This window comes from Podarcis filfolensis (assembly GCF_964270895.1).
Source record: "Podarcis filfolensis genome assembly, chromosome: 9".
Classification (NCBI taxonomy): domain Eukaryota; kingdom Metazoa; phylum Chordata; class Lepidosauria; order Squamata; family Lacertidae; genus Podarcis; species Podarcis filfolensis.
In genome coordinates, this window is record NC_139610.1 from 28,102,039 (window position 1) to 28,124,164 (window position 22,126).

At 41.6% G+C, this 22,126-nt stretch overlaps 1 protein-coding gene and 1 long non-coding RNA gene across 4 annotated transcripts in view; one reads left to right on the plus strand and one right to left on the minus strand.

Moving 5' to 3' along the window:
• The window catches only part of LOC310770387 (uncharacterized protein), a gene marked incomplete at its 5' end in the record, with an annotated part of 41,542 nt that overhangs the window by 1,370 nt on the left and 18,046 nt on the right, over positions 1-22,126 (plus strand). For 2 of the 3 annotated variants that reach the window (XM_083630974.1, XM_083630975.1), the window contains 17 exons: positions 207-311; positions 766-828; positions 1,593-1,712; positions 3,278-3,355; positions 3,436-3,531; positions 4,307-4,868; positions 5,494-5,693; positions 6,597-7,009; positions 8,480-8,634; positions 8,737-8,945; positions 11,418-11,557; positions 12,935-13,045; positions 15,506-15,664; positions 16,087-16,210; positions 17,278-17,487; positions 19,093-19,964; positions 21,048-21,187. In XM_083630974.1, coding sequence (XP_083487100.1) covers positions 207-311; positions 766-828; positions 1,593-1,712; positions 3,278-3,355; positions 3,436-3,531; positions 4,307-4,868; positions 5,494-5,693; positions 6,597-7,009; positions 8,480-8,634; positions 8,737-8,945; positions 11,418-11,557; positions 12,935-13,045; positions 15,506-15,664; positions 16,087-16,210; positions 17,278-17,487; positions 19,093-19,964; positions 21,048-21,187 — 3,757 coding nt within the window. Of the gene's footprint in view, positions 1-206; positions 312-765; positions 829-1,592; positions 1,713-3,277; positions 3,356-3,435; positions 3,532-4,306; positions 4,869-5,493; positions 5,694-6,596; positions 7,010-8,479; positions 8,635-8,736; positions 8,946-11,417; positions 11,558-12,934; positions 13,046-15,505; positions 15,665-16,086; positions 16,211-17,277; positions 17,488-19,092; positions 19,965-21,047; positions 21,188-22,126 lie in introns of those variants that run through there. The other variant, XM_083630976.1, reaches the window with a different exon arrangement.
• Positions 304-22,006, minus strand: LOC310770546. Its single transcript, XR_014552257.1, has 3 exons — positions 21,575-22,006; positions 16,734-16,823; positions 304-422 (listed from the first exon to the last, which is right to left on the minus strand). It is a non-coding gene; the product is annotated as an uncharacterized lncRNA (long non-coding RNA).

The window sequence follows — 22,126 nt, forward strand, 5'->3', positions numbered from 1 at the left end:
TCCTGTGAGATCATGCGGAGGCCTCCGTGCACCACAGCCACTTCTCACTTATCTGGTGGTATTAGTTTGCCCTTCCAGCAGCCCAGTGATCTCATCTGCACCTTAATTTTCAAAGGCCTGCCTGAATAAGGAGATCTTAGCCTGCAGGAGGAAGGGTAACAAAGAGGGGAGCCAGTCTAACTTCTCTTGGGAGGGAATTCCACAATATGGAAGCGACCATGGAAAAAGCTCTCTCTTGCATCACCACCAACCATGGGTCCTATGTTGATGGGATCAAGAGAAGATGCTCACCTGAGGATCTTGGCATCTGCGTAAGCTTTTATAGGGAGATACAATATTCCAGAAGGCCTGGGCCCAAACCACATAGGGCTTTGTAGGTCATAACCAGCACTTTCAATTGCAGTCGGAAATGGACGAGTAGCCTGCGAAGTTGGTTTAACAAAAGAGTAAAATTCTCCCTGAAACCTGCTCCACTCAATAATCTGGTTGCAGCATTCTGAGCCAGCTAAGGTTTCTGAACACTTCCCTTTGGATTCCAGGGGTGGGGTGCAAACACTTTACGTAGAATTATATAAAAAATTACTTTGTTATGTATTTTGTATACAGATACAGTTTCATTTTTATAAAATTGGTACACACCATTTCCAGAGCCTATGTAGACTTTTCTAGTCTTGTAACAACAGACATTATTTTTATCTGGCTTTGGCTGAATGTGTAGTTTGCAAAATTGAAGCACAGCAAAATTTTATGCTGTATTTCCTACAGGGTGAAAAAGAAACAATTGTTTTACCTTCAATTCATAAGAGACGATTGGATAATATCGTGACTGTAAGTATTTTAACAATAATGCACTTTTCATTATGTGTGGTGGAGTTCTAGCCCTGCTTACTTGAAAGTAAATTGCACTGTGGTCAGTGAGGTTTACTCCCTAATCAAGTTTCTTTAGGAATCACAACCTAAATTTCTAGCACTGTTGATTAGCATGTAACTTGGTGCTCCTCCAGACAACCTATTTATCCAGCATTCATCCAGACTTGCTTGCACAAAGCATATGTGGTCGTTAGACTTTTCCCAATCTAATTAAGCATTCCTCTTGATTTGTTTATGTGGCGGTAGTTATGAGCATTCTTCCTGATTTGTTTTGTAGGACCTTTACACATATTTCCACTCATCCTTCGTACACCCCACATTTTTAAATACATTTCCTCATCACTTTCCATATTGCAAAATATCTGGGTTTCTTTTTAAGTGGCTTTGTTGTGCTAGGGCAACAGAGCATTTAAATCCACTTTAATTGTAGAAACCTAACATCCAATACACGACTGAACCCTTCCCACAATAAAATGTCAGTCTGAAGACACCATCAGTTAGCTTGTGGAATATTAAGAATAGCTGGGTAATCAAATAAAGTACATACGGTAGTGCTTTAATTTAATTTAATTTGTGTTTTTGTTTTTATTTTGTATTTTTGTATTTTTATGTTGGGAACTGCCCTGAGATCTTTGGAAGAAGTGTTGTATAGAAATGTAATAAATTAATGAAATGAAAGGGATTATACCAAACCCGCCACATGCATTTATTTTTCTTTTTAGCCTTCTAGTAATTTGCATAGCCGAGGACACTCTAAAAGCCTCCAAGAATTGTTCTTCTCCCCACAGATGTCACATTCACAGAAATATGTGTGCAAAGATATTTGCTCAAAATGGACTGGGGTGAGTTACTGCTCTGGATTGATGGTGAGGTTAATGAGGTGCTGTGTATTCCCAAAGCATGAATGATTTAATAACCTAAGTAATAGCGGGTGGCACTGTGGGTTAAACCACAGAGCCTAGGGCTTGCCGATCAGAAGGTTGGCGGTTCGAATCCCCGTGATGGGGTGAGCTCCCATTGCTCAGTCCCTGCTCCTGCCAACCTAGCAGTTCGAAGGCACACCAAAGGACAAGTAGATAAATAGGTACTGCTCTGGCGGGAAGGTAAACGGCGTTTCCGTGCGCCGCTCTGGTTCGCCAGAAGCGGCTTAGTCATGCTCGCCACATGACCCAGAAGCTGTATGCTGGCTCCCTCGGCCAATAAAGCGAGATGAGTGCCACAACCCCAGAGTCGGTCACGACTGGACCTAATGGTCAGGGGTCCCTTTACACTTAAGACATGCAAAAAAAGCCTTGTTGTCATACACTGATACAAACATATGTTTAAAGGAAGATGAAAACAAAGGAGAACCAATAACTTTCCTGCTTTTTAAATAGAAGTACTAATAATTAGTAGGAACTCTGGTTTCAGCATGAGTATCATTAATCCCAGGGAAGCTATGAATCACTGTTAGAAAATATATTTCTTCCCATTTATGTGAACAGAACCGTCACTATAGTTCAGTCGCTAGAGCATGAGACTCTTAATGGGTTTGAGCCCAATGTAGGACAAAAAGATTCCTGCATAGCAGAGAGTTGGACTAGCAGACCCTCCAAGTGTCCCAATTTCCCAGGGACACCCCTGATTTAGAGAAGCCATCCCGGTTTCTGATTTGATCCTGGAATGTCCCACTTTTCCTAGGATGTCCCTGTTTTCACTGGAGAAATGTTGGAGGGTATGGAGTTATCAAACCCCTGAATTGTCTGAAGGCAAACTTGTATAGGGAAGGTTTTTGGTTTTTTTAATGTTTAGTGTTTTATTATGTTTTTATATATGTTGGAAGCTGCCTAGGGTGGCTGGGCAACCCAGTAAGATGTGTGGGGTATAAACAGTAAAATTATCATTATGGAATGGGACGTCCCTATTTTCATCGGATAAATGTTGGAGGGTGTAGACTAGTTGGCCCTTGTGGTCCCTTCCAACTCTACAAGTCTATGATACTACAAGTAAAATTTCACATGATGTATATATTCATCAGCAATGTTCTCGTGTGGACCCTTGGGGCATTAAAAAGAAACTTTTGTAGGGTCAAAACATTCTTGAAAGATTCACAAATTTTGGCCCATTTACATCTCTCTGGCCACATCTGTACTGCACGTTTAAAGCAGTATCCTACCTCTTCAAGCAGCCATGTCTTTCCCAAAAGGATTCTAGGAAGTGTAATTTGTTAAGGGTACTGAGAGTTTTAGGAGACCCCAACTCCTTACAGAGTTACAATTCCCCAAGTACCTTGGGAATAGGCATTGATTGTTAAACTACACTAGAAATTAGCTCTGTAAGGGGAAGAGCGGTCATTAAAAGTAATACCTCACCATCAGTAAATTCCCTCATTTACCATTTTTATATTATATTATTAAATTACTTCTAGAAACAAAAAAGTCATTGGCATGTACCGTATATGAAAATAACTGAAGAAACAGACATGCAAGTGAGGAAACACTTAAAGGTAGGTAATTACTTGCCTTTAAATTTTTTGAAAGGGGTGGAAAACAAAATGTTTCTAACATTTGCTTTGTTTGTCACTAGCACTGCACGTCTTTCCATTTTGTGAAAAACTTGAGACACACATCAGAGGATAAAAGTCAATCACATGCAAGAAACCCAGAGATGTTTATTCTAAGGGTAAGACACAAATCACCAGATGATGATAATGATACGGATAAGGATTTTGTTATTTATATGCCGCCCATCTGACTGGGTTGACCCAGTCAGTCTGGTCTGCTCCCAATAAAATATTAAAAACACAATAAAACTTCCCTGAACAGGGACGCTGTTTAGGCATCTTCTACAAGTCAAATAGTTCTTTGACATCTGATGGGAGGGCGTTCCTGTGCCGTGTCAGGAGACGCTGCGGGGACCAGCACAGCCTGGTGTGAGGTTGTGCTGGCCTGTGCAGCATCTCCAACACTGCGTAGGTTGTTGCAGCCTTCCGCTAGGATGTTTCTATAATTATATTATTCTGCAGTGCCAGGTGATTCCAAAAACAGATAATGTATTGGTCTCTCCTTTCCCTATGCATTGCTGTCCATGTATGATCAAGATCCTTGCAGAGGACAATGTTGTTGGCTTACAACTCTCATCATCCATGGTCATTATTCATGCTGGCTGGGGCGGATGGGAGTTGGAATCAAACATCTGGAGGGCTTCATGTTTGCTAACCCTGGTGTAATGTGAAGCATTTCAAATTTAGGTAGTTTAAAAATCAACAAAGCATGATTTAAGCCTCCTTTTCCAATCTTGCATCTCTTATATGTACTACTACTGCAGAAGTCAACGGGCATTTTGTGTGTATATGAGATAAAGAGAAATGCATGCTCAACAGTATATATGCAATTAAAATGGCAGTTTATAAAGGCTATCTAACTAATTGTGGGCTTGTTCATTTATTTGTTTTTAGCCAGAGGCAAACATAAATCAGATGAAATGCCACTATTCAAGTTTTAGTGTTTGTTCAAATGAGTCACCGGATGGGGATAAAACTACTGAATTGATTGAAAAAGTTGTAATTTCTAGACACAAAGAAACAGAAACCCAGAAATCAATGTATACAAACAAATGGCTCCTCCAAAGGCAAACAAGTGAAGAAACCCACCATTCAGAAAACACCAAGACAACTGATGAAAAGAAAATTAACAGAAGGATAATGGATTTATCGAGAAGTGTGTTATCGGGTTCTCTAATGTTATCAGATGTAAATAGTTCAGAAGATAAAGCAGACAGAGCTGCTGTCTGTGGATCCTCATCATCCAGTCTACCTCACCTGAAAACCCAGACTGAAAAAGTAAAAACCTTTCGTGCTCATTTGCTTCAAGACCAGGGAATAACTAATGAAACCAGATGCTATCCATGCAAGTCTTCAGATGGCGATACAAACAGAGCTGCCATTAGAGGACAAATCAATTCTCCATGTTTATCCAAAAGGAAAATCTTCATGATCTATATCTGTGGAGGCTATCAAGGTACAACCAAGAGCACCAGAATTTTGTGTTAAAAATCTTAAGATTAACAGATTTATTGTGGTATAAGCTGGTGTTTTGGGGTGGATAGGTAAATTGTCACTTTCCTCACCTACTATCTCCTCAGTGTTTTCATTCCTTTTCCAGCCATGCCGGTAACTATTTCTGGAGTGCTCTTGAACTATACTTTTTTTGTTTGTTTGTTTCATACCTCAGATTTGCACAAAACCAGAAAACAACACAAGCAAATCACATTATAGAAAATTTTCATGTAATTTGCTTGTGCAGTTTTCTGCTTCTTCTTTTTTTGCAAATGTAAGTGATCAAAATAAGAAAAAAATACACCAGATATTGCATAGCAAGTTAATCTGAAAAGTGTGTGCTGAGAATTTACAGTTGCCTGTGAAATAAATTATGCTCCTAAAAGTCATGATAACTAGTGGTGCTAGAGTCCAGAACCTGGTCCCCTTTCCATTCAAATAAGCACCTTATTTTTACATTGCAGTGAGCCTATAAATCATATACTGAAAGTCTGCCAGTTGCTTCTATATCTCCACGGGCTCTAAAAATGTTGCTTTTAATCAACAAATTGGTTTAGGTAATATGCTTGCTTTATTATCTTAATCAGATTCAGAAGTAGAACGAAATGCATTAATGGAAAAGTCCTTTCCTTGGCTGTACAAATACTGTAAAGAGAGAGGCTACGACTTCCGGATGGTGGACCTGAGGTGGGGGATAAAAGATGGCATCACTAACAATCACAACATGGCTTCCCTCCATATGAAGACATTAAGGAAATGCCAGCAGTTGGGATTCCAAACCTTTGTTGTAAGTTCAGATGGAATTTGCAATACGTTAAGCACACAGAGGGTTTTTTAAATGCCATTTCAGGGCCTGGTTTTTCCATTTCATAAGTCATTGGATGGAAGAGAGAGGGAAGTCTATATCAAAACAAAAATGGATATATCTGGACAGGGACGTATAAGGGGTGTGTGGGGTGCAGTTCACCCTGGGTGTTATCCCTGAGGGGGTGACAAAATGGCACACTGCGGGGGGCAGCACTTATCGCAGGGCCTGGCCTGCAGCGCAACCAAGCCACACGTCTCTCCTGGGAGTGATGCGATGGCTGGGGGCCCCGTGTTGCATCGAAATGGCAGTATGGGGCTTGCGTCTGCCAGGCGGACTCCGTGGACAGCTTGCCCCGCCCCCACCGCTCCGGGTGCCAGAGCAGCTAGCTACACCCCTGTACCTGGATCACCCCTAGTAGCAGTCAGTTCATTAGGCTACTGTTCTGCTGCCTCAGTTCATTAGGTTATTCTTATGCACTACAGTCATACCTCGGGTTGAAGTAGCTTCGGGATGAATATTTTCGGGTTGCGCTCCGCGGCGACCCAGAAGTAACAGAGTGCGTTACTTCTGGGCTTCGCCGCTCGCGTATGCGCAGACGCTTGCTTCAGGATGCGAATGGGGCTCTGGAACGGATCCCGTTCGCATCCAGAGGTACCACTGTATATCTTTGCAGCACATTTGAAGCATGTTTTTACTCTCAGAGAATTCTGGGCACTGTCATTTTTTGGGTATTCTAACTCTATAAGGGATAACAGATGTGCTTTGAATGTGTGTATGCAGCCTCAGTATGGAATGCCACTGGCTTCACAAAACATTAAATGCACCAAGGCTTTATTGGTTCCATTGTAAGCCAATTTTCTCTTCTTTGGTTTTCTGTTTCAGGTTTTTATTGGGCAAAAGCATGACGACCCCTCTCTCCCAGCAGTAATAGCCAAGGAAGATTTAGAGGCGATCAAAGCCACAATTGAACAAATGAAGCTGAGTACCAAAAAGTCAAAGCATAGTTTGGCTAATGGTTTGAGGGAAGAAACTCTAGTAGATAAAAAGAATGAAATCCAAGGTGATATTAATCAATATGCCCTGAGCCCTAGTGTCTCAACAGAAGAACCTGAAGCTGAGACAAACAGCAAGAAGGAATATGAAATGATTAATTCAAATGGGCAGGAGTTTTCTAATGCTTCTCTCCTCACCCAAAAGACTGTAGCTGAATATGAGAGAAAACTTCAACTTCTGGATTGCTGGTACAGGTTGGATGAAAACTACATCCCTGCAGTTTACAGACTTCAACCTATTTGGTTAGTTATTGTCATTATTGTTGTTATTGTTAAATTACAGAAGCTTGGCAAAAACCCACAGGTGTTGGGACAACTGTTGTGTACTTTTCCTGGCATTTGGTGTCCATTTTGCTCTGTTTGTAAACAAATTCCCTTTCTAGTACTGCATCAGAGGTTTGCATGTCATTTACTTCAATTGGCTATTGCTGGCCAGCAAAAGGAGTTTAATGTGAAAAAGGAAACCAATGTGGAAACCCCCTCACAGTTGCTGGTGCTTTGTTTGTGTGCAGGTCTGAATGTTTGAGTCTAGTGTAAAGATGCCCCCCTGGGGGGGGAATGAATGTCATTGCTCAACCCAGCTGCCATGAGTGGGCAGAGCGGGAGGTGGAGACAATCTGAATAGCAGACTATGAGAATGAATGGGAAAGAACTGGTTTTCAGGGGCCTGTCCTGGAGTAAAATCCGAGGCAAAAATTCATGGGAACCCCCAGCACAAGACCAAATTGAAAATGGAACTAGGTCTGGATTTAACGGAAAGTATGGATGAGCCTTTATTGAGCTCTAGTCCATGAACAAGCATGTGTTGGCTATGTCTACTGCAGTTTGGTTTGAGATTGAAATGAACCCAAACAGTTCCTCGTGCAAATACGTATTCTCGTCACTTACTTCCATGAATATTACATCCAGAGACAGTCGTTCTATGCCAGAAATATCTGCTAAAAGCCAGTGCTTGAATCATAGGAGGGAATCATGGAGGGACAGAGACATCTTTTCTTAATTGGGTTGGCTTTTTCTCAGCCAGAACTTGCTGGAACTCAGTTCCATCACCTCTTAGGTGGGTGCCATTGCCATTATAAGAGAACAAAGGAGGTGCTCATGGTAAGTTCCAGCACCTCTTTTTCTAGAAAAATCGCATTGTTTTCCCCCATTTGTTTTTGGAAGCTTATGGAAACCATAATATATGGCTAAAATGAGGTGAAATTAGCCATTGGATTGTGTGTTTATTTGAGGATTCTCCTAACTTTCTTCCCATAAAATGGAGACACTGTCCTGTGCTATGAATCACTATGCTCTGTGTATCATGGGCATTTGTGTATCCAGTGGCTTAGCGTGGGTTGTCAGCACCCGGGGCAAGGCAAGTAATTTGCGCCCCCTAGCCCCTGGATTTGCGCCCCCTAACCTGTGGATTTGCGCCCCCTAACCCTAACCCCCAGATGTTGCGCCCGGTGCGACCGGCCCCCCTGCACCCCCCACGCTACGCCACTGTGTGTATCGTTGATCTGTTGACTTGTGCTCCCATCTTCCTTTCAACCATCCAAAATTCACTTGCGAATGGAACATGCCTGTGGGGCTACTCTTCAGCATTTCACGGCGCTGGCGAATTGTACATTTTGAAGATGTACATTTGTACATCCAGTGCAAGGGCAATTGTATATTTCTTTGTTTTTAGCCTGTTTCTCACGGTTCATGCATTTCATGTTGTCTGCACAGCACAGTGTACCAAGATATCCTCAGCAATGATCCTACTCGCAGGCAACAAGCGAAGAACAAATGGATGGCGTCTTTTCAGAAACTGCATAAGATATTTCAAGAATATGCTGCAGTTGCTCTTGGACAAGAAGCTGCCACCACACTGCTCAGAACAGGTGAGGAAGGTATCCAATATATGACCAGGATATTGTTTTGCTTTATTATATGGGTGGTGGCTTATTTGAGTAGTTTAAATAGAATCATTTCTGTTTTGCAAGTTTTGCAACAAGAAGTGGATCAAGGATTCCAGGTCCAGGGAAAGTGTGAGGATCACTGTCACTGCTTCAGAAGGGACATCACAGATCTGCAGTCCAGTCTGTCAAGTCCCCATGCACCAAAATATATTGACGTTCACCCACTAAGACCAGAGATCAACAAAACAACGTATGAAGCACATCAGAACTTTGTGAAAAGCATTCACTCTAGGGTAGGTTGCTCACAACATCATTGGTAGTTGTCAGCCACATAGGGCCTGGGCTACCTATAGAAGCATCTCAATGGATATTCTGGTTGAAAATATCTCAAGATGCCCTGATGACATATCATGGGATATGAGATTTGTACCACATCATCCTCTTTAACAAGGGTGGAAAGCCCTTTCCAGTGCAAGGGCAATATTCCCTTCTAGGGACATAGGCCAGTGGTGGGTGGGACCAGGGCGACAGATGTAAATTTTACCTTTGTACAGTAGGCAAATTTCTACACACAAGTGTATCTGACGAAGTGTGCATGCACACGAAAGCTCATACCAAGAACTAACTTAGTTGGTCTTTAAGGTGCTACTGGAAAGAAAAGAAAAAAAAAATTTTTTTTTGTTTCTACACACATCTCTCTCTATCCTCCATCCAGACATACAAGAGGAACCACCAGAGTGCAAAGGCACATTCCAGCCAGGCAAAACAATTGGGGGGGGGTGCAGTAGAGCCAGTAAGTGTGGCCTGGGGAAATTTCGTAGGGCCAGATCAATAAGCCTGGAGGGCTGTATTTGGCCCCCGAGCCTGAGATTACCCACCCTGCTCTATAACATAGCAAAGGGAATCCTGGGGTCTCTATCTTGAACTGTGCAGTGCAGTGGCTTCGGGCAAAATGTATTGAACATCACTTACTTAAGAAATATTTTTTCTTAAGCTGTCCACAATATCCATGAGGAAATGAAGAAAACATTTCCCACTCTGTCTACCACTGCATTCTACATAATGATTTGCAAGTGTATACTCTGCCTGCTTTCAGTAAACCAATTCAGACTTTTCCAGAAACGATTTCTAAGTGCTATTATATACATTTTCACCACCTCACTCTGCCCCCCCCACCAGACACTTTTGGCCTTGATTTTAATTTATTTTAATCCTGTTATCTGAATTTGTAATCTTTCTCAGTTATCCCACAATATGCACTTTTTAAAGCTTTGTTCCTCTTCCTATCTTTATTGCTACCTCTGCTTGTCATTAGTCACTGACTTTCTTAAGCCATGCTCTAGACCTGAAAATGATGGAAGCAAAGTAGAACCTTTAATGAACAGGTAAAACCTGACAAAATAAATATCATCGCTTCATCTTTTATGTATAAACCTACACTCTAACCCCAAACACACTAGAGGGAACCGAATAGGAAGCACCATTTTCATTTATTTGCATTTCTCAGCATGAGCTTCCAACTATGCTATTGAAAGAAATGGCTTACTATTTTCAAAGGAAAGGTCTTCATTGATTCCTTTCCCAGCATGTCTCTGTGCGATGTCAGACCAGAACATTGCACTGTTACAACATAATAAAGCTTGAAAGAAACATCTTCATTTGCTAGGCTGAAATAAACTATAGTCAATGAAACGTGTATTATTATTTTGCATTCAATTTATCCTTAAAGAAATAGCGTCAGCTAGATGTGTGTTACTCAAAATCTCATACTGCATTCTAAACACTGGATGGCCATGTTCCTAACGAAACGGTACTGTTTAAATGAAACTTAATTCCTATAAAATACGCCTGGGGACATAACCTACCATACCCTCCAACATTTCTCCAATGAAAATAAGGATGTCCCATTCCATAATGATAATTTTACTATTTATACCCCACGCATCTTACTGGGTTGCCCCAGCCACTCTAGGCAGCTTCCAACATATATAAAAACATAATAAAACATGAAACATTTAAAAAAAAATTCCCCGTACAGGATTGCTTTCAGACGGCTTGGGGGTCAGATAATTCCATACCCTCCACCATATCTCCAATGAAAATAGGGACATCCTAAGGAAATGTGGGACATTCTGGAATCAAATCAGAAACCAAGATAGCTTCTCTAAATCAGGGACTTCCCTGGAAAATAGGGACACTTGGAGGGTCTGAACTATAAGTATGAAGGACTTTTACTACAAAAGGATTAAGCAGGTTTAAGTTGATCTTAAAGGTAAAGGTAAAGGGACCCCTGACCATTAGGTCCGGTTATAGCCGACTCTGGGGTTGCGGTGCTCATCTCGCTTTATTGGCCAAGGGAGCCGGCGTACAGCTTCCGGGTCATGTGGCCAGCATGACTAAGCCGCTTCTGGCAAACCAGAGCAGTGCACGGAAACTCCGTTTACCTTCCCGCCGGTGTGGTATCTATTTATCTACATGCACTTTGACGTGCTTTCAAACTGCTAGGTTGGCAGGAGCAGGGACCGAGCAACAGGAGCTCACCCTGTTGCGGGGATTCGAACTGCCAACCTTCTGATCGGCAAGTCCTAGGCTCTGTGGCTTAACCCACAGCGCCACCCTTAAGTTGATCTTACTCTGGCACAAAGACTCAGTTTAACATTCAAAACTTCTCTGATACAGACAGTTATCCTCTTCAGTATTGTTCAGTCAGCTGTTTGCTTGCTTGGGTGGTTGATGATGCCAACATTATAGGCTTGTCTTTACAGCTTCGTCACACAAATATCTACAGAAAAAGCATTAACTGGGGAAGAGATGGCATCAGCCCCACCACCAACAGATCCCATGCTTACTACCTTGAGTGCCTTTGCAATGACTTTCAGAAAATTGTCATCAATCACTTCAACAGGTCAGCCACATAACTGCTTCTTTGGTGAAACAGTTTAATGTATACATAACTTAATAGTAAAGGTTCGTTCCATTATACTTCAATATAGAAGTAGTTTTCCCATGGCACCTTAAATAATCAAAGCCTAAAAAATATGACAGTTGAAAATTTCTGATGTATTGTTTGCTCTGTTTCACTTCCTCATGTTAATTACGGAAGTAATTACCACAAGAGGAGGAGATGGACAGTAACTTAGGTGGCTTCAAAGAGGATTTGACAGATTCATGAGGATAGGCCTGTATGGCTATTAGACATTATAGCTAAGAATAGAACTTCATTTTCAGAGATAATATACCTGGGAGGACCTGTAGTTACAGGGGGTAACTCTCTCCATCATACAGTACTTATAACTTACCAAAGTTGTCTGATTGGTCTCTAGTAGAGGCAGGATGTGCATGATTTAAGAAAGCCAAAAACAAAACAAAACAAAACAAAACAAACCCCAACCCTCTTGTACTTTCACATATTTTGTGGAGCAAATAAAGAAATATAGTATGGTTTGGCTTCCTTGTCAAAAAACAGTGCAGACAGACCTTCCCTAAGAATTGCTACCCATGCAGGCACAATGCTAGGAGGGTCAGTGGAAATGGTTAGGGAGCAGGATCCAGTGGTCCAAAGTTGCATTTTAGACTTCAGGTGAAGTCTTTCCAAAATGCCATTTCTAGCAAGTGGGCATAAGGGCTTGAAGATGGGTACCCAGTGGCACCTAATACTATGTGAAGTGTGTGTGTGTCTAAATCAGGAGGAGGTAATTCTTGGCACTGCTGAGAAAATAAAGCTGTTTTAGTCACTTGTGATGGTGCTAAAAAGCCATACAATTTTTTAATATTGTGATTAATAGCATTAATAAAATGATTCAAATATGAGCACTTATAGATCCGATGCTGTGGGGTCGCTAATAAGGCATACTCCAGAGGCTGGGGATTATAAATGCCATCAGTCCTAACTAGCTGCAGCCGAGGACTGGAGGACATCACATTGGCTAACCCTTGCCATGTGGTTGCCAACAATCATATGAGAATGTTGACACCACAAACACATTTTGTGCATGTCTTTACAAGGATAGTCTTTTCCCTTGTTTGTCACTTCTGAATGCTGGAAATTGTGATTAAATAATCACCAGCATTCTTCCGTGTATATCCTCATATTTGGACATTCATAAAAGGAACTAGGTTTTTCCACATCCTCACATGGTTGTCAACAACTACATGTGTGGTGGCATCTAGCTGGGATATGAATGGAAGAAAATAAATAACACTGTCCAAAAGTCACTGTAACCTATACACAATGTTGAAATGTGGATTAAAACTTTTCCCTTCCATGTTTTCATTTGACCAGAACAATCCATTTGAAGAATATTCAAGAAATGCTACCTAAGCGAAGAAAGCAAGTTTTTGAAACTCATAATGACGACGAGGTTCTGGAACATATCCAGCACTGTCAGGCCTTGTGAGTTTGGTGATGTTTGGTTGCTTAATTTACTTTAGCCAGGCTTCATGATGGAGAACAGTTGAAGAGTTGATATGATAGTTGTGATTTAAGAACAATCTTATTAGCAGCCTCTGTTGAAGTGAAAATCTGACCTACCCATTTATTTGAGCAGCATTCTAGTCATTCAACAAGAGCATATATGAAGGAAAATTAAATGATACCAATTCCTACTCACATCCACACCCCTGCCTCTTACCAGAACATAGACATGTTTGAGAAATAAAATTTGTACTCTTGTAAATCACTTCTTCTCTGCTACCAACATGCCACCAAAGTGCTTTCTGGACGTTAGATGATACCTAATATAAGGTTTTCCAGTGCCCTTGAAGGGCCGGCTCATTAGGCAAGGTGAGACAATCCACTCTGGGGAAGGTGGATTTAAAAGTACCATTAATGGACAGCATATTATCAAATATTCAGTTCTACTATTGAAATTTTACCATCATAAAAGGCACCATTTGGATTTTCTTCAATCATCATCGTCATCATCAAATAATTTATTTATATGCCGCCCATCTGACTAGGTTGCCCCAGCCACTCTGAGTGGCTTACAGCTAATTAAAACATTAAACACAGTAAAATATCAAACATTTAAAACTTCCCTATCTGCGGAAGCATTCATATGTATTTTTAAAAGTCAGATAATTGTTTATTTCCTTGGCATCTGATGGGAAGGCATTCCAAAGGGCAGGCGCAGCTGCCAAGAAGCCCCTCTGCCTGGTTCCTTGTAACCTCACTTCTCTCAATGAGTGAACCTCCAGAAGGCCCTCAGAGCTGTATCTCAGTGTCTGGGCTGAACGGTGGGGTGGAGATACTCCTTAAGGTATACAGGACCAAAGCCGTGGCTCCAAAAGGTCTCGGCCATCACTTGGTCCCCTATCCCTAGAATGGCACTACTCCACAACACAGCAATCTCAGTGGTGGCAACTAGCCTAACACCAGTCTGGCACGATACCCAAAATATAGCATCATGTTGACCCCTGGATCCTCATTGTCTGGGGCTTTGTTCCATCCTTGCGAAAGGAGTTATAGAACCAGTCTATAAAACTTTACATTAGCTGTGGTGGCTGCCTATTCACAGGTTCATTTCAGCCCCTGGAAATCATGGTTGTCAGTTGGCCTGTGTCAGCCTCTTGTCACCTATGGCAAGCCAGTGTTGCACACACTTGGGTAGCGCACACTGAATTCATCTTAGATTTCTTTTTCACCACACTATTGCAGATCTCTCTTTATGAGTATTTGTATATTGTCTGGAAACATGCAGGCTGAGCATAGGAGGAGCCAAATAGCTAAAACACTGCAGCAAAATCTACTGCCCCACATTACATATCTACAGGGGCAGCCAGCCAGCAGCAGCACGTGTGTTAGGGCAGAGCAGTGGCGTAGCGTGGGTTGTCAGCACCCGGGGCAAGGCAAGTAATTTGCGCCCCCTAACCCGTGGATTTGCGCCCCCTAACCCGTGGATTTGCGCCCCCTAACCCTAACCCCCAGATGTTGTGCCTGGTGTGGCCGGCCCCCCCTGCACCCCCCACGCTACGCCACTGGGGCAGAGTTACTCTCCTGACATTGCTGTTGTTGCTACTTAACTACCAGGCTGGGTTGGGACAGACAGCAGGGAGATCAGGTCTGCATGGTTACACCTGTGGGGTTGGCAACAGTTTAGCTCTCTTGCTGGTGCATCCCTGTGGCCCTGAGCTCAGTCCCATCCTGCCCCATCCCTGTCCAGGTAAGCTGTTGTGGCTTTGGTGTCAGTAGGGGATGCTGAGCCCCACCACATGCATCACTATCCCAGCCAGCATCCCAAAGTACTGCAAGAGCTTACTGCTCAGCTCTTGTCTTTCTTGAGAAACCTGTTCACTCACTTCCTTATTCATTCACCTGGGACCTGTAGGGAAGGAAAAGGCACTGATAACGAAGGAGAGAGTTGTCAAGCATGTTATCAAGTAATCATACCATCCTTTGTGAACAGCAGGATGGATCTATCTGGATTGACTAAATCTAGATTGAAAGTAGCATGTTGTGGAAGAGCATGAATGATTCTAGATTGAGAAAAACTACATTTATTTATTTTTTTGCTACAAATGGGTAACCCTAATTCACTTTCTGCCCCTTGTTGGAGGAATAAAAATAAGTCATCCTCCAAGCATCTCCTAGGAGTGCTGGGCCACTTACCTGTAGCTCTCAGATACATCCAAAGCACATTCCCCTGCCCACTCGCACCCGAGAATCATATTAAATGTAGTTTACCCCTCCCAGAGCTACAATTCCCAGCTTCCTCAAGAAGCTGCAGTTCCCAGGATTCTTTGTGGGGGAATATGAGCTTTAAATGTGTTTTAATGGTATGGTGTGTGCACAGCATCAGCCAGTACACAGTGGTGACTAAACACAAATAGTGTTTTGTTTCCCCTCTCAAAACAGGGTTAAATGTCTAATAGGAAGAGAAATGTTTTTGTGCAAACTGAAGAATCGTGTTGCATCCTCGAACAGAAAGCTAGTTGTAATTTGTGGAGAGGCTGGATGCGGGAAAACTGCCATCATAGCAAAAGCTGCTTCTTTGGCTCCTAGCTGGATATCTGGGTAAGGGCCTCTTGCAGTTTCACGATACTTGGAACATAGATAAAAGTTCTTGAATAAAGATAATAGAGATAAACCCAGTGTTACCCATATCCAGCTCCCAACTGTTGCTTACTAGCTACCATATTTGCTCCCTTTGATTTGTCTTAGCTGGTATCACAGAGTGCTGTGAATTCTGTGAAATGTAAAATTATTCCATATTGATAACAATATATAAACTAAATTAATACCTTTATATTTGCATATTTTACTCTGAGCCCAAAATTCACTGTTCACAACGTTAAGTCCACCTTCAACTAGATGATACAGTAACGGCACACATACATTGATTTAACAGCTAAACACATATATTAAAAAGAAAACATTTTCATAAGCAAGGTAAAAAGCTATTTTATTTTATTTGCTTTCCCCCCCTTTTCATTCAGGAACCTCAGAGTTGTAATTCGATTTATTGGTGTTACTGGTGAAAGCAGAAATATCCGACTGACTCTCTTCAGTCTTTGCTACCAGATAGCTTCTATCTACAAGGTCTTGGTTAATTTATCCGAGGTAACGAATTAAATTTTCCTTCTTTTTAAGGCTCAAAGAAAAAATTATACTGTTGCATTTTTACGGCAGCAGCACCTGCATGCATATACTTTCCCCTCCACATGATTCAGCAAGAAATAAAAGTTAAGAGTGGAAGATGACAAACTAGCTCAAGCATAATGCTGGCAGTGCTGCTCAGATAATGAAAGGTCAGAAACCAAGAAACACTTTTCAGCAAATGACCAGTGCTGTTACAGCTGACAGTGCTCATAATCAGTTCAACATGGGGAATCAAAGGGGATCCTGGGGCACATCTCCATCACTGCATTATCAAACACTGTAATGCGTTGTATGTCTACAGCCAACTCATGTCAGAGAACATCTCCAAAGTTAAGACAGATTTCCCACAATTTCTATTGCCAACACCTTTTTAATATTCTGCAAGCCATTAGGAATCCCTTGGTATCCATTATTTTTGCTGAGCTGACATTTCGTTTCCGCTCCTTACTCAATCATAGTCTTTAATAATAATAATCATTCTTACCTAGGAATGAATAGATTGGTTTATTTCCACACCATATCAGTTTCTTATGTGTTCATTCGTAAGTCTGTTTTGTCACATTTCCACATCAACCTGTGAATTTTAGTAAATGCATGAAAATTCAAATTGTTTCCATACATATATTTTCACAAATATACCCTAAAATACACATTTTTATATATAGCTTTTAGCTGAAAACAGTGTTTCAAAAATTTGAAGATGTGCTTGATTTGGATATAGCAGCAAAAATGAATAAGGACTATGAACTTTTGTGGAAACATATCACAGGGCTCTCTGGGACACGTAATTTTGAAGCATCTTTTCCTCTACGAAGAACTTCTGCAACATTTATTGAAGAAAAAGGTTTATCTGGAAAAGGTAACAACCTTCTGGGATATTTCAGCTAAAGGATAACAATGAATGCAAATTACGTTGATTAGCTGAAAAACGTTGAACAGAATTTTCAGGCATCTCTGTTCCTGTGACCCAACACAGTATCCATAGCTACTTGGGACTGGCTAAAATGTTTGCTGTCTTTCTCAAAAAGGATTTCGAAGGATTGGTGGAAGAGTTTCTCTCTTTACTGGAGTCTGCCACACAAGACAAACCACTTCTAATATGTCTGGATGGCATAGATGAATTATCAGAGGAACATGTTGCAGATTTTCCTTGGATACCTCCTGAATTACCAAAGAATGTGTATTTTATTGTTTCCACGTGCACCGAATCAAGTTTTTCATGCTTCAAAAAACTGGAGGTAAAGTGATACTTTATTCAGTTGTTGTTTTCATTCCACACTTTCTCAAACAGTGGGAAGTTCCAGGGCAGTTTGGTAGGGTCAGTACTGGACACTTTCAGCACAATCCTATCCTTGAAAGAAAATCCTGTTGAAATCAATGGGTCTAAGTCCCACATAGGTGTGTACAGGATTGCAACCTTAAGGGCCTTGATCCAATCAACCATGAGAACAAATGCTCATGGATTCCCACATAGGGCTTAGAACATTGTGCCCCACCCCGTATCCTTAGGGGAAAGTGAGAGTCATGCCCTAATTTTGCTTTCCTTGAGGAAGTGGAAGAGGTAAGTTGGCTGGGGATATGAAACTTGTAACCAGACCTCCCATTCCATGTAATAATAGACTAGCATATTGAGTGCTCATGGGCTTAGGCCTCAGAGTGGATCCTGACTCTGTTATGCGCTATGCAGACCTTTCTAAATGTGAGTGTTGCTGTACCCACAGTGACCCATTGGATCAAGCACATGGTGCTTTTGTGGTATCTGTTTATTTAAAGCTTGGGTAATTTTTTTACTGAATTTATATTCTACCTTTCCTCTCAAAGGAGCCCAGGGCAAATAGGAAGGTATAGGGAAGAGAATGCTAGATTTACAACAACACTCACCCCCAAAGCAACAGCAGACCCTGAAGAGACTTTAGCTTGTAAAAGCTTACTTTCTTCGCCCATATACAAACTGTTCTGTTTAACTTTCTTGGTGTGTATACACTTTTTCCTCTATGGGTTTTTCCACACTGGAGCAAAATGTAGATTAGCACTAGCCTGTCTCTACATTAACAGAGGGGCATCTACATGACACTTCCCCTATCCCAGTGCCATCCTGTACATTTTCCCCTTTAAATGCAGTGTTTTTTCCCCTGTCCTTGGAAAGTCCAAAAAAGACTAGGATCAAAAATTCCTTCATTTAAGGCAGCCATTTCATTCTACGTCTATGCCAGAATTCCAAGGTCAGTTACGTCTGTGTTTTGTACCCCAGCCCTTTCCCGATATCAGATGTGAGTCAAGAAAGGTAAGACACAGGAGAGTGTCAGATTTTGCTCCAGTCTCTCTTTGATCTGTCTACTCTAAAAAGTAAAGAGAACATGCCACCTATCTTTTAAAGTCAAACGGCCCCAAAGGTGTCTAGTATTAACCCTGAGTCTTGATTCAAAACTTGAAGATCCAAACTGTGGAATCCTGGCAGAGATTTATAGGTATAGTTATCTGCCCCACAAATCTGGTTACTGGATGAAGAAGTGCAGAAATCCAGTGATATTAAATCCTTTTTTGGTTCTTATATTTTACGGTAAATAGGCTGTCTTGTATTAGGCTGGCAAAGTGACACCAACTCAACTGGCATTGAGGGCTGGAGACAATGCCAACTCAATTGGCATTGAGGGCTGGAGACAATGTGATCGGGGCAGACTTTGGTCTTTCAAATTCCAGCGGCACCCTATGCGAGGCCAAAATTTGTTCCTCCCCCATCTTTTGCCTACCGTTTTGCGCATGCACTACATCATAGTTTCAATGCTGCAAGTGCCCTAAATCTGCCTCTGATCTGATAACTGAGATATGCTTCTTTTCTCCAGAAAATAACAGCGAAAGAGAATATTTTACAAATACCTCCTTTGACATTTGGAGAAATCAGTGAGATGATCAGCTCCTGGTTAGAAAAGGATTGCCGAAGACTTTCCCAGCAACAACATGATCGCCTAATGGAAGCATGCACAGCCTGCCCAGTACCACTCTTTGTATACTGTGCCTATAAGGAGTCCTGTTTATGGACATCTTTCACCCCAGAGGCAGAGGTGTGTCTTCCTCAAAATATACCTGATCTGTATTCATGGACACTGAGCAGAATGGAAAAATCCCACGGAGAGCAAGTTGTAAAAAAGATGGCAGCTTATACCACACTTTCAAGAAATGGCATTACTCAGGAAGAGCTGCTCCACCTTATGTCAACGGATGATGTGGTTATTAAGGAAGTAGCTAAATTCCAAAAAGTCTCAATTTCAGCATTCCCGCTAGTGCTGTGGTTGAAACTTTTGGATGATTTTGGAGACCACCTGAAAGAGCAAAGAACTGACCACACTTATGTTTTTAATTGGGCTCATACAGCTCTGAGACATGTCTGCATGGACAGATATCTCAGAACACAGGATTCCCAAGCATCGCTGCATGCTACCTTTGCAGATTATTACCTGAGTAGAATTCCACATAAACTCATTGAAATGTCTGCATTTCAACCTTTGGCCTGGACTTTAGAAAAAGAGTCCAAGATCAGCTACACCTTTAACGTTCGTAAGCTCCTTGGGGCTCCGTATCACCTCATCAAATCTAAGAATATTACTGCCTTAATCAAAGAATGTCTCTTTAATTATGAGTTTCTCTTATATAAAGCCTGGGCTTCATCAGTTATCAGCATTGAAGCGGATCTAAGAGCAGCTATCGATGCAGACAGGTAGGCTTACAGCAGTAGAACACAACTGTGAATGTCTAGAACTTACTTTACTTAATCACAAACCCTCATACTTACAGCCTGTAATCAACTAATCTGGTATGATAGTAGGGCCTGCCCAAGAGATTTGGCTGCCTCAGGTGAAAGACAAAATGGTGGTGCACTCCATTTTTCAATGTGGTGGCCATTGACTCTTAGGCCTCATCTGCACTATACATTTAGAGCAGTTTGATACCATTTTTAACAGTGGACCCAGCTGTACAGCTGCAAATAAAACACTTTAAATGTGTTGTAAAGTGCAATATACAAATGTGACACTAGATGGCAACAGTGAGCTAAGCCAAATTCAACGTATTTTTAAAAACTTTTTAAAAAAGGGATTTTCACAGCATTTTTTAATATGTGTGTAGATTCCACCAGCCACAGCTTATCCCAAAGAATTCTGGTAACTACAAAGAATTCTGAGAACTACAGTTTGTTAAGAGTGCTGAGAGTTGTTAAGAGACCCTTCTTCCCCTCACAAAACTATAATTTTCAGGATGGTTTACAGCCAATCCCTCTTCCCATTGAACTCTGGGAACTGTAACTGACAGGAAAATAGGGGTCTCCTAACAACTGTTAGCACTTTAAAAACTAGTTCTAAGTATTCTTTGAGTGAAGTCAGAACTGCTTAAAAGTGATATGATCCTGCTTTCAATGTGTTGTACACATGGAGCCTTTCTTTAACACAGGTAAATTGATCTTCATCCCACCTAAGGGCAGCAGGCTAGCTGAAAGGTGGGCACATATTGCTCTATCTTCCAAACCACTTCCATTGTTTATAGCACTGTTCAGCAATCCATTTTGTTTAACAATCAAAGCTACATTCAAATAAAGATTCTAGTTACATGCTAATCAAGTTATTATGAGTTTAGTTTCCATCCTGCCCCTCAGCTGGCCTTTCATTTCTTAACAATAAATAGTTGAGTCCCACAGTGTTTCACTGTAAAAACCACTTCTCTGTAAAAACCCCTCTAGTGTTTTATTGATATTAGAGCAAGGAAACTCAAATGTGATGTGATTCCTGCCCCCTTGCCTCCTCCACAGGACTATACGTGACTTAACTTTATTAAGTGAAGCGCTCAAGTTATCCAAGAAAGTTTTACTACAAGACCCTTGTCAGTTGGCTTCACAGCTTATAGGCCGCCTTCATCGTATTGTTGCAGCAGATAAACCAGTGGCCCCAGGTACTGTAAATTATGAGATTTAGATTTTTAAGCAAGTATTTTGCATTTTCTATATTTTTGATATTTTGTTTTGAACTCCAACCATTATTTGTCACTACGGGGACTTAAGCATCCAAGACAGAACCTAGGGCCAGCCCAGCCATTTGGCAGAGTGAGGCCACTGCCTCAGGCAGTGGAAACCCCTAAAGTGGTGCCTCTGCAAACGTCCCACCTTCTCTGCCACTGGAGCCAAATTTGCACTAGAATCTTTGGGGGCACATGAGATCTCACCCAAAATCATCGCTGATTCCATGCGTCACTTCTCCACGGGACAGAGTGGCACTTCCTGTTTTGCCTCAAGCGGCGAAATGGGACGCAATGGCCCTGGCAGAACCAAACTATACTTACATGTTTCCCGGAGGATTAGTCATGACCAGAGGCAGAAAGTTATACTGGAGGCAAATGTAAGGATGTAATTGAGGGCTGGGGACCTTTTTCAGTCTAAGGATTGCATTCCCTTCTGAGGAATGGGGCCAGTTATGGGGCCAGAGGCAAAAGTGGGCAGAACAACAAATGTAAATTTTACCTTTGTAGTCTAGTTTCCACACACACACACACACACTCCTCTCTGTACTCCATCCAGGGAAGACTGACTCATTTTCAGAGTTCAAGGACACATTCCAGTCAGGCAAAAAACATTAGAGGTGTGAAACACACACAGTGGGGATTGTGGCCTGAGGAGACTTCTGAGGGTCAGAGAGAAAGAGACCTGGATGGCCCCCTATTCAGCCCCTTGGCCTGAGGTTCTCCACCCGTAGGGATGGAAGCATACATTTTAAAACATTTGAAATAATGCAGAATTCAAGGCAACAGGGTAAAAAAAACAAACCCATTTCATATTTATTACTGTTTTAAAACCAGCTCATTGAATGACTAACATATATTATTTTGTGTTGGTTC